Here is a 12649-nt window from a genome sequence, read left to right on the forward strand (position 1 = left end):
ACCTCCTGCTGTCCACATCTTATGGACCAAAGGGGGGAGAAGGAAAGAATTTAAAGTTGAGTCTGCCAGATCACATAGACTGAAATATATGAAAAAATTCTACCCTTTGAACCTCAATTTACCACTGAAGATTAAATAATAAAGGAAAAGTTATTCTGTTTTTAAGAGCAAAAATCTTTAGAGTGTTTAACATATTCAAGTTAGGCACTGGAAGACCAAAACATATGAAGACATAAATGCATTTCTATGTGGGTGCATGAGTGTCAGAGCTATGATTGCAATTCCCACGTGATGGCGAGAGAACAAGCAATGTGGGTACACTGACTGGCAAAAGGCATGCTGTCAGTATTTTTTTAAAAAAAGAGAATTTAACAACTATAAGAAATCTCAGAAAGGCAGGAAAAAATCTGAAGACCTTGTTTACAAACTGATAGCCTAAGGAAATCTCCATACAAATAGCTGCAGTATAGGCAATGGACACATTACTCTGAGAGACCCTGGTGAGAAATATTCCTTAGTCTATGTAAACAATTCCTGATAGTTTAGCAGAGAGAAACAGGCAGCATCACCTTTGTCTTTTTGAATCTGTCTCTGCATGAGTTTAGTCTGCTGAAAATCTTCAGGTTAATAGAGGTTACCTGTGTGAAATGTTAAAGGTCTATTTTAAACAGAAGACCAGACAAGACAGTTCTCTTTGACCTTAAATTCTGTGAAAGATCAAAGCATTTTCCTGTTGTGGGGAGAATAACTTTCTAGTACTAGACTGATTTTTTTAAGCACTCAGGTGCAAGTATTTTGCTCTCCTGAGATGCATAAATTTCTCTGTTGATGAGGGAACTGCATATGTTAGAGGACAAAGCCAACACACAAATTGTCATGCATATTAGAAAAGGATGACTTGCCTTCTACTAAAGATGTAGTAGATGGGTGGATGTAGTGTTCAAATTCCTCTGAATGAAACAGATACTGTTCATATGTTCTCCTATGCTATTTCTCCTTTTTTACTGGCTTTATGCCAATTTTCTGCTACATTTTACGGTTTTGATACTCCCATGGTCAATGAAAATTAAGAAAGACACTTCAAAATAAAAAAAAGATGTGGTTAAAAGTGTATGTGTAAAGTTATACACATGCATATGTTCTGTTGTCTGATAACTCATGCTAGTGAGAGCCAGAAACTATCACTTTGCATAACTGAAATTACATGACTCCAGACTCTGGCAACAGACTTAGGACATATGCTTGTGTAGATCTGCTAAATGCTGACATCATTATGTGAGAAGGGTTATTCTTAGAAATTATTACAGATAATTTTTAATGCAGTTTTTTTCCTCTCTGTAGAACCTTAGATAGCTGGGATTTTAACTTTCATTAAAATGACTTGACAAGCACAGATACTGCAAGGATGGGATGAAAGGAACATTAAATGAGGAGATGGAAATGCAGAAACAGCACAGACATGTGCACTGTTTACTCTTCCCTTTCCTCCTGACATCTACAGTGTAAATGTACTTGTTGATGATGAAGGTTAGAGCCTGAGAAGCCATGAAGAAAGAGCAGATTTGGGCTCTACCTGCCCTGGCAGCTCAGCTGATGGCTGCACTCCAAGGACCTCACTGTTGAGAGCTGCCTGGAGTGGGATGCCCTGTTTCGTGTTACTTGATTTCTGCACCAAACCTGTTTCTGCACAGCCTATTTCTGCCCTAGAAAACTTGGCTGGTGATATTGGGTAGTAGGTAGGTTGTTGGCAAAACATTTTGGGAGACCACTTCCAGACCAAATATGACAGATCACCCCACTGTAAGAATAGTGGCTAACTGTGGGTCTTTTTATAGTTAAAGCAATATGGCATTTAAGACCCCCCAAAAAAACCAGACAATTAACTCTTAAACATCTCTGAGAGTTTTTGCATAACTTGTAGAAGATATACGACCAGAATGAGTATTTTGCTCAAGGTTCTTTGATGGGACCTTCATAAAATTCCTCCTTACTTTTCTGATACATTTATTTTATCTGTCCTGAAAGTCACTCTCCCTTCCCAGTTTTCCTGTGGAGAATTGGTTATATAGATTTTGAAGCAGCTTGTTAGAAACATAGATCTTAATTAGAATGGATGAAGGAATAAATGTTACCAGTCACCTCACTTATGAAGAAAAACATTTTATCTGACCCAGAAGAACAATTACAGAGTTTACTGACTCCGTGAAGTCACATAATGTGCTGATTTTAATTGTGCAACTCTGTGTTAAAAGGATATGAGTGCACTGCTACAAATTCTCATGTGAGACTGGGAGAGGCTTGAAGAAATTAGAGATGAAAAAGGGTTTATTAAGTCATTTAGTTCTTGGATCATTCCCTAAAATGTTCTTTCCACTGCTGTATCTAGTCAAGTTTTAAACACTGCAAGAAATAGGGCTTCCACCATTTCCCTGAGGGGGAGCTTGTTCCACAGTCATCTATCTCTAACTCTTAGGATATTTTTCCTGATTAGTCAGAAAAAATTGCCACTGCTTAACTCAATATAAATTCTGCACGGTTCTTCTGACACCCCACCCCCCCTACTCCCCAGGCAGCTCCCTTCTTCTGTAGTGCACATTTTCGATTTATAATATTGCTTTCTTCTCTTAATGCAGAGGTTGGTGCTTTCCAATGTATATGACAAGGTGTTGGATACAGTAAGAATTGCAACTTAACCTCTAATAAAACTAGAATTAATAGGCATTTCTGTAACATGTTAATCAGTCTACTTGAAAATAGGGTGATCTAGTTAGATAACTTCTATATCTGTTTATCTGTAGACCTTGACAGTTGGACAGATCCACAGTCTAAGCTGTGAGAGATTTTGCCCTAGGTGTTCATAAGGACCAGATCTGCAAACAGGGTCCAAGACCTTAAAAAAAACCCGTTTTCTCTCCACTTTATCCAATATCAACAGGAAAGTTGATCTTGGGAGCAGAACTTTGTTGACAGTGCTGTTTATTATACCCAGTCCCAAACAAAATCTAATTCATGTTGCTGTGTTTGCAAAAGCTGTGCAGCACTAGCATAAACAGAGAAATAAATATGACAAACTGTAACTCCAAATACATACAAGGATGTATGTATCTGTTGAAAGTGTTAGTTTTATCTTTTCCTCCCTATCTTCCTTCCTTCCTAAACTCATTATATTTCAATGGATTTGTAGAGAGACATCCCAGATTTTTTAACACTGATTTACATGGGGTGAGTACAGGCTGAAGAAACAGTTAAAGAGACAAACTTCACTTACAAAAATGTAAGGAAGCAAGTGAGTCAGCATGTGTAACAGCAAAAATTATCCTGGTATATTAATCATACATTAAAAACTTAAAAATATACAGAAATATTTTATTAAAGCATTTAAACTTCTCTTTGCCTCTCCTCACAATGATCATATTCCTCCTAGTAGCATAAATCACAAGCACTAGTAATAATGCAAAAAACATTAATTCTCATTCCAAACACATCTGCAGCTTACAGGTGTGAATAATTTTTCGCTCTCTAAATTAGATATTTTCCTAGCCAGATTTCTTACTTAAGAAATATTTTACCTTTTGGGTTGTATCTCTTAATGTATTATGTAAAAAAGAGGCAGAATCTTTTCTTTTTTTTGTATGTGAAACCTTGTATTACGTTAATTCTACTAAGTGAGGCATTTTGTGATAAAGCACACACACACATTTGTTTTTCATATAGCATTACTTTAATAAACAAATCTGTGTCACATTCCTGCATGACGCAATTTCAACCCATTATTAATCATACTAAATGTTATTTTGGACCTTTACTTTTTTTTTTCCTCTTCTCCCTAAATATTGTCAGTGGAATATTGTAGGCCTCTGCTGTTTTCTTTCAGCGAATTCGAGGTCGAAAAGCCAGTCTGGAAGAAATACAGCTGGTTCACTCTGAACATCATTCACTGTTGTATGGCACCAGTCCCCTGAACAGACAGAAGCTGGACCCCAGGAAACTCCTAGGTCTGTACAGGCCTCTATTCTACCGAGAACAGCACATTCCAGCACTGTCATTAGTCATAGCTGGTGTCAGTTTAAAACACTTGGCAAGCAGTGTGACAAAAATTCACTTTTTCCAAATGCATTGCTATGTGGAAGGAGAATGTTACAATGGAAGCCAAATACAGTTTAGCAAAATGCACGAGTTGGAAAGCAGCGATAGAAGTTTTTCCTCATTTGCTTCAAAAATCATCAGTGTTAACCATTTACTGTAATTTTTTCTCCATTGGAGGTCAATGGCAATTTTGAATTCTATGTCCTTGTGTTCTCTGATTTGCAAACAGGAATTTAAGATACACTTGCTTGTCAGAATTGCTTGTTTGCTGTTCTCATTTGCTTTATTTCAATTATTTCAGCCACGCTGATTGCAGATAGCATGCCTAAGTTTTGCTAATAAGTGAACTTTAATGCCTTCCCATTACACAGGATATGATGTTCTGCATAATGGGAGGGGAAAACACATTAAAATATTAAATGCCACTGTGGGTGTACAGATTAGCAGAAAACCAACAGGTTTCTCAGGCCAAATATCTTCATGCATAGCCAATGATCAGTCCCTTTTATAAAATAAAAGTAGGATTAAATTGAGCTCTGCCATGAGTGTAGCATGAAGCAGATCTATTTGTCAGAAACATACAAAAAAATAGTGCATTTTGGAAATAATCTGTGGGTGAAATCCTGCCCTTTATATCCCAGCACACCAGATGCAACATTCTAATTCTCAGTTATTTCTATAACTCTTTTTCTACGATCTGGAGCTTTTCCTAAACGTAATGAAATCCAACCCAAACAAAAATAACACTAGCCAACCAAAGAAATTGCTGCCACAATTCTAGTAATACATAGTAATTATCTTGCTTTGGAAACTAATGCTAAGTGTTTCTTCTGTAAGGCAGACTGTTGTTTCAGTAAGTCATTAGAGTAGATAAGAAAAATTTCTTGATTGCAATGTTATATATGTACATCTTCTTAGCCAAGGCAACCTCAAAACTGAAAAATACTTACAGTATAATAAGGAGCCTGAATTTCTAAGGTAGGAAATCCTCCTTTAAAAGGAAAGAAAAAAGGCGTTTCCAAGAAAAAGCTCTAAATTCCTGCAAAATTAAAATTTAGAAACATTTTGATTTGATATGATCAACATTGTCAAAATGTTCTTTTTGATACAGTCAAGCATTTAATTTTTTTTGTTTGCTTAATTTAATTTTATTTTTCACATTATTTAATATAACATACATTGATATAAAATATTCTTCCAATTTTGGATCTCAGGGGTTGACCAGCATCTGGGATGCAGTGTGCAGTTGCAGATACAAGGTGAAAAAATGAATGGACCCAGGTACCCTAACTGTGTTTCTGCTGCTGTACAGAGAATGCATAAAGCTTTGTTTCTCCTATCTCAGAAACACATATCTTCACCCACAGTTCTTTCCTTGACACTCTTTGCCTTTTTTATTAGACACTTAGTCCAAAACGTTTATTCTCTAAGTTTATATCAAGATCACAGTCTTGGAATATATTCTGAGTGTATCCTTGGCTCAATGCCCTTTTCTGTCTCTGTTTCTAGGATGTTTTCTTGCTGCATCTCACATGGCTATTTACCAAGACAACAGTCAATAAAACACCCTTCCCACATGCTTTTGCATGTGCCTGTTTTTTGGCTGGAAACTCTAATCATTTGGGCTTCCAGACTCTTGGATAAAGGAACTTAATTGTCTCTTACACTATTCCAAAATGCAGTGTGACTGTTCCACCTTTTGTTGTCCCCAGTTCAGTGTGGTTGAACCAAGCCAATCCTGACATTAAAATTAACATCTTGTTATAGTACAGAAATTCATGTGTACCAAATGAGAAAAATCTAAAGAAAATGTTTCTCTTAAAAGATGTTGTCAATAACAACATCGTCTCAGAAAATATTTCTATTTCAATGAAAGTGTATTTTGTTTTCTAAGAAATACTTCCATCAAATAATGGCTTTACATGCTATTGAAAAGGAGGACCTAATAATTCCTTTCTGTACTCCTCTACCCATTCAGAAAGACAGAGGCATCACTTTTCTCCATTCATGCTCCAGAAAAGAGTTTGTTCCCTGTTCAGAAGAGTACACCTGCTTTGTCTGAAGTTCTTTTTCTTTTTTTTTTCTTTTTTCCTAACAAGCATCTTCTGTATCTTTCAAACAGAAAAGAAACACTCAAAGGAATGAAATTTAACTACGACTACAGCTAGAAATGTGCTACTTGTCAATAAATGCCTACTTCAGTGTCCTTGTTCAAGAAAAAAAACCCCTGTTCTGGAAGATTGCATAACAAAATGACTGCAAACTACTGATATCAGTGAGAATTATGCACACAGTTATTGTTCACCTATTCGTACTGGTTTACAAGTATAAACTTGCTTGAACTCTTGGTTTTATGTGCCCTGCATCAGGGCCTACAAATGCATCTGTTCCAACTGATCACTTCAACTTCTACACCATTGCGCAGTTAAGATTTTGACTGATGTATTTTAGTGTGTTATGTTAAACAACATGTTATGTTGCACTACGATTGTCTTGACACGAGGGAAACTAATATGCAGACTGAGTGTCACATCACATTATGGTTTCATGTGACAGAATACAATCTTACAAATCTCTTTGACTAAGTTCAAGGGCAGAACAGTAAACATTTCTTACAAATTTGCTTCCTTTTTCCTTCTCCAACTGTCATTAAGCAAGTGTTACTAAAAGTCAAGTTTCCAATGATTAAAAATTTGTAAAAGAGAGAAATATACTGTCAACACATTCCTGACAGTGAGTCAGTATTCAGAGTATAACTAAAATATACATTCAGAAAGCATCCATGCAATTGCAATTTCAAGTTAGTGAAGAAATAAACACTTAACAGAAAAGGCTTCGTTCTTGAGGGATGATACTGAGAATAATCAGGTTAAAAGTGACCACATTTTTTAATTTATTTTTTTTGAAAGCGAGTCTTTGCCCATCACTTTTCCTGTTCATCAGACTCTCAGTCCCAAGCTGTCAACATCCTAAGCAGCTTCCTTGACTTCTGTAGGAATCTGACCTCAGTTAGTTAGGGGTGCCTCAGAACCTAATTTGACAAACCAGCTTCTCCTGCCTTTGTGCATTGATATTTAAGAATACAAATCTTCGATCATTTCTAGCTCTATCAGTAAATTGTTGTACTGAATCTCAAGGGATTTGCTGGTGACTACAAACTCTGCCCCAGTGCAAAGCCAAAAACATTTGGTTATTTAAAATATGTCTTCTACCTGACTTGAAGTAAACCAATATCTTCTGAGACATCAACTTCAAATATCATGGGAGATTCTCATTTCAATTCATTTTCAGCTTTTTGCTACTGATTTTAATTTCTGGTAGAGTGTTTTGAGCTCTTTCCTTTTTGTGAGGCTATCTAAGTGATGGTCTCACTTTCTCTTAGTACAACCTTTCCCCATTGTTCTTTTCATGAAATCTCAACATTTTTCTTGTTCTGCAGAGTCTGTTAACTGCTTTTTTTTTAATATCATACAATAAGAAGTGAGTATCCTGTAAAGTTTCTTGATACACTGAAAAGGCTTACATGCTTGTTTCCTCCTGTTTTAGTACTACCATTTGATTGATTTTAGAGTTCCTCTTAACCATCTGCTTTTCTGCTTTTACTTTGTGTTTGTTGTTTTTAATAGTGTTTACCATGCACAATGAACCCATCTGCAGGGAGGTAAATGAGAATTCATCTGTTGTCTCCTGTGTCTCAACTCTGCAATGGAATTTAAGAAAAAAGGTCTAGTCCTTCAATAATCTAAAAATCCCTTCTGTTATCTCAAATTGCATCTTATGATTCCATTAATGTCTCCTGGCACTTTAACAGCACTAATTTTTTAGTTACCTGATCAAGACTTTTTCATCTTCCCCACAGTAAAAAGTGAAAAATTGATCCCTGGACCTGCTTAGGAAGAGTTCTGGAAACTCCAGCCTGTACCTCTACTCTGACAATCTCCTGCAGCCAACATTTCCTTGCTTGTCTGGGGCCATCAGGACTCACAGTATGAGAATACTCTGTATAGCTGCTGCACCTGCATTTCCCCTGGTAGCTCCACAGGAGGTTTTGTTTGTCTTCTCTGGCACACTGTGCAAACTGATCAAAGACCTCAAGCCAGTTAAAAATGCATCTTGGATTTTACTCAAAAGTGTAAAGCACTTTTTTAGTCTCAGACCTTGCAGTCTGGTCTCTTGTACTTCAAAGATGATGGCTGATAATTGCCTTTATGCATTTTGTTGGCACCTGCTAAACATGAGTAACTGCAGTGTTTGTCCCTTCCATAACAACTGGTGGCTCCTCCAGGTTAACTCAAGTGATTCACTATCTAATGTTTCCTCCAGACGGCAAAGTTACAAAGCTGGTTCTGTGATATGGCAGGGAAAAAGCTTGTGTTCTCTTCCATGGCTGCCTTAGGATCAGATTTCATACTGGGATAGGAATTGCACCAAATCCTGAGATCCTTACCCAGTTTTTATATTGTCCTTATCAAGATAAACAGTGAGTTTAGTAGTACAAAAAAACAAACCAAACCAAAAAATGCAAAAAAAACCCCAAGAATAAATAAAGAGCATAAATATTAAGATAAACCCTATATTAGCCAATATACAGAGTAGAACTAGCTAGAAATTAGATTCTAGAGCTTATTAAGTTTTTGTTCCCTTTAGTATAATGTATTTATTGAATAATACTAAAACAATATATATATATTCATTGATGGTATGTAAATGAAGAAAATAGCATTTTTACATAGGAAGAGTAAGACTGCAATTTTCAAAGGAAAAGCTCTTTCAGAGTGACAAATTTAAGAAATGAACAGTTTCATTTAAGTTTAATGAGAGTTCCCTCTGTTGTCAGTGAAAAGAAACAGGTATTTCTCAAGTATAATTCATCCCATCAGTCATCTAGGCTGGGTGGAGGTGCCTGCCTCACTCCACCAGCTGGAGAAGAAGCTAAGATGACTAGCTTAGACAAGATGCTTATCAGCTACAGATATCGGGATGATTAGTCACCCTAGTTCAGAGTGACTTTCTGCAGAGATTTGATCATTACATTCCTTAAAAAATACTGCTTTCCAATGTTAAGATTTGTCACTGTTGCATAACAGTACCTTAACTTTCCCATGGCTGATTTGATTTCTAAGTATTGTGATTATTTTTATACTAATATATGGCATTTTCATAGTATAATAATGAAATCTGAATTACTGTAAAGAGTAAGGAAATACTGTTTGAGTATTTAAATGTCATTTTGATAAATTATGCTTATTGTTTCTTTTTTCTTTAATATATAGGAAACATGTCTCAAAAACTATTTTCCTTGTTGCCTTGTGGGGGACTTGGGGTAAGTATATGTTTGGTTTTTTTGCAAGAGGGACAGCACACAACATATGTGTTCATTCATTAATACTTTAGAACTACTGCATTATCAGTTCAAAGTCTTCAGAAGCTGATAAAAAAAGCAGAGATGAAACCTGATCCATTATTGCACTATTTTTTCAAAGACACAGAAGACAGTACATTACAATAAGCATAAGGAAGAGTTAGACAGGAACACATTTTGTGTAAATGTACCCATTCCTTAGTTGTGCCACTTTAGGTTTTTTTATGTGAGCTCTATTCTTGAGGAAAGTAACACGCGTGCAATTTTTATAGCATAATGAGCTTTGGAGAAGCTGTTTTGTGTACTGCTGAAAAGTAAATATAGCTCCACATTTCTCTGAAAGGACAAAAAAATTACCAAAACTAACATTTAGCATGAAAAGGGCTCACTAACTGCTAGCTGGTAACTTGGATATTGTTAAAGTTACAAATTATATGAGCATTTTTATGTCCTGATTTGAAATTAATTAAACCTGAAATACAAGCTTGCAAGTATCAGGACACAGTAGACAAAAATCTCCAGACAAAAACATGTTGCAGCATTAGGTAAAAGAATGAAGCTAAGTTATTGAAAAACATGTAGAATTTGTACTGATGTTGGTATCATGCTCCTATTAAATTCTAGTGAAGATAATGCCAGGGAGAAATAATTTTTCTCATACATGGGTTTTTCACACAAAAGCATTCTACACTTTTGGTCCAGCTGGGTCCATTATTTACTGATGTCGTCAATATGAAAGTGAAACGATCATAATTCTAGATATCAATGGGCTGTCTGGATGAGATTCCCTTCCACTGTTTCTGAGTGAATTCTCTGAGTATCTCTCTGAGTATCTAAGCAGAGATAAAGCCATAATCTCTGGAGGTCAACTTTCAATGCAACTTTCTACAGTTTTATTTACTTCTATTTTTCACAAAGGATAAATTCCATACCGTACTTGTATGTTTATACAGGGGGGTTTTATGATGAGATACCTGAGAGAAGAAATACTCATTTTGTAAGGTTTTAACACACACACACACAAAAAGAAAAAAATGCATTTTACCTTTCAGTATTTAGTAATTTTTGAGGATTTATCCACTATGACTTAAAAAAAAAGAATCAGGAAGTGGTAATCATTCCAGCTCCTCCACTGTAGGCCCAGCTTGCTGAAGATTCTGCCTAAAATTCGGAAGTAGTAACTCGCTAATTTGGAAACCTGGGTATCTTTTCTGTACATGATTCAGCTAACATTACATATTGACATGTAGACATGTGTGTCCACATGCACCTCTGTAAACTTCTGTGTGTGCATATTCACACATGCATGCATATATGCACATAATGGTGCACAAAAAAGGTAATTTTTCATACTGCTGTTGCAGAGAAAATTGAACAAGAAATGAATAAAGTTGAGAAAGGATGTTCAAGCTTCCGAGTAAAAAAATATCTTGAAAAAATCTATTTGAGGGCCTTGGATAGTAAATAGGACTATGGTACTCTTTTTGAAAATTAAAGGGTAAGATTTTTCTGTGAAACAAGTTATTGTGGTATTAAAAAATTGTGACTAGAGATGTTCTTTGAAATCCTCCAACTAATGACAGTATGTTGTCCATTCTAAGGCTAACACAACTCAGAATTGCTCAGTGTAACTTCATTTTTTTAAGCATTTAAATTAACCTTCCCCTTTTTTTTTTTCAGTCTGTATGCTTTATTTCTTATTTAAATTCATGGCAATTGGATTAAAGAACATGTTGTAGAAACAGATCTTTTATTTATTTTTTTTCTAGTTGGTTTGCCTTTCTACATATTATTACTGTCAGGCTTGCTGTGGGGCTTTTTTAAAGGAATGGGTTATGACCTTTTTCAAGGTAAACAATCAGATTAGGAGCTCTCTTTCAGTGATATTTAGCTGTTGATTGGTTAAGATGAGCTCTGGGATAGGGAATTGCTTCAAACTATGTGGAAAACAATTCTTAAGTTTACTTTCAGAAATGATGGTGGAAAGAAACAAGAAATATTGCTACTTAGTAACTCTGAATTTAATTGACAGTTAGAGAGTGTAACCAATGTAAAGCAGGAAGAGTAATTCATGCAAAGACTTTAAGGACAGATGGAAGAAATTTTTTTAATGTTTGTTGTAATTTTTTTCTTGCTTGTTTGCATCACTACTTGTTTACTACAGAATACAATGAGAAAATGTTAAGAAAAAAAACTCCATTCTTGCAGGAGACTCTACGATTGCATTTTGAACCAGGGTTTTCAGAAATCTTTCATCCTATTGTCTTCTAACCAAGCAGAAACCTTGCTGGCTGTTATTATGCAGGTCTATTATGAAACAGATTAGTAGTTAGACTACTCACATAGGGGATGAGAAACCTGGGCTTAGTTCTCTACACTCCCAGGTTGGATTTAATATCACAGATCCCATTCTTAGTGGATCTTGTTACCACACAGGAGATCAAATGTTGTTTCTTGTTGGAGACCCTCATATCACGCACTGAAGCTGTGCCACTGCTGGAAAGAGCACCAAACAAGTAAGGCAGAGCATATGTAGGATACAGCCCATGTACCTAAGGCTATAGTCTACCTATTATATATTTATAAATACTGTGAAATCCTAGCTCTGAGGCCCTGTTCCACAGAAAGCTTATAAATTTGATGTGAAAAAAATCACTGAACAGAATGAAAACTGTTCTTGGATCACGGACTGGAACTCAGGGCTTCACAGACATTGATCAACTGATGGGCTTTACAGACTGTATTGATATGAGTTTTGGATGGCTCACATTGTTCCCAAATTAAAGTCCAACTAACCTCTGTAACCCTGAATTCTACTCTATTACTGATTTTGTTATCTCTGTTCTAAAACTGCAGTCAGCATTAGAGATCCTCTTCTTTGGATACTACTTACAGTTATAGCGAAAGAAAGTTTTTTTCAAGAATTTTGAAAAGCAAACAGGAGGCAGTCTGTGTCCATAACTAATATTTTCTGATCCTTTTCCATCACAGCATTATATCTTTTGTAGCAATGCAAAATGCATATAAAATTACAACTTCCTCATTTTGTAAGCACCCTTCATTCATATGAATATTCTTTCTAATGCTAGGGACTGGTTATGTCAGTCATTGGTGAATATGGCTTGGTATAAGTTAGGCTTTCCGAAGAAATCAAACAATACACTTTACAGTTTTATAAGAAACTAAGTAAGTAATAATTAG

The 12649-nt window shown here is 35.7% G+C and overlaps 1 protein-coding gene across 15 annotated transcripts in view; it reads left to right on the top strand.

The window, feature by feature from the left end:
- The window catches only part of HDAC9 (histone deacetylase 9), a 456848-nt gene that overhangs the window by 322300 nt on the left and 121899 nt on the right, over positions 1-12649 (top strand). For all 15 annotated transcript variants that reach the window (XR_003526976.1, XR_003526977.1, XM_027639053.1 and 12 more), the window contains 2 exons: positions 3875-3995; positions 9360-9409. Coding sequence is in view for 13 of the 15 variants with exons in the window: in XM_027639053.1 (XP_027494854.1) it covers positions 3875-3995; positions 9360-9409 (171 nt within the window). In the remaining 2 variants the exon portion in view is untranslated. The remainder of the gene's footprint in view (positions 1-3874; positions 3996-9359; positions 9410-12649) is intronic.

The sequence above is a fragment of the Corapipo altera genome, unplaced genomic scaffold (assembly GCF_003945725.1).
Source record: "Corapipo altera isolate COAL_440 unplaced genomic scaffold, ASM394572v1 44, whole genome shotgun sequence".
NCBI classification, from domain to species: Eukaryota; Metazoa; Chordata; class Aves; order Passeriformes; family Pipridae; genus Corapipo; species Corapipo altera.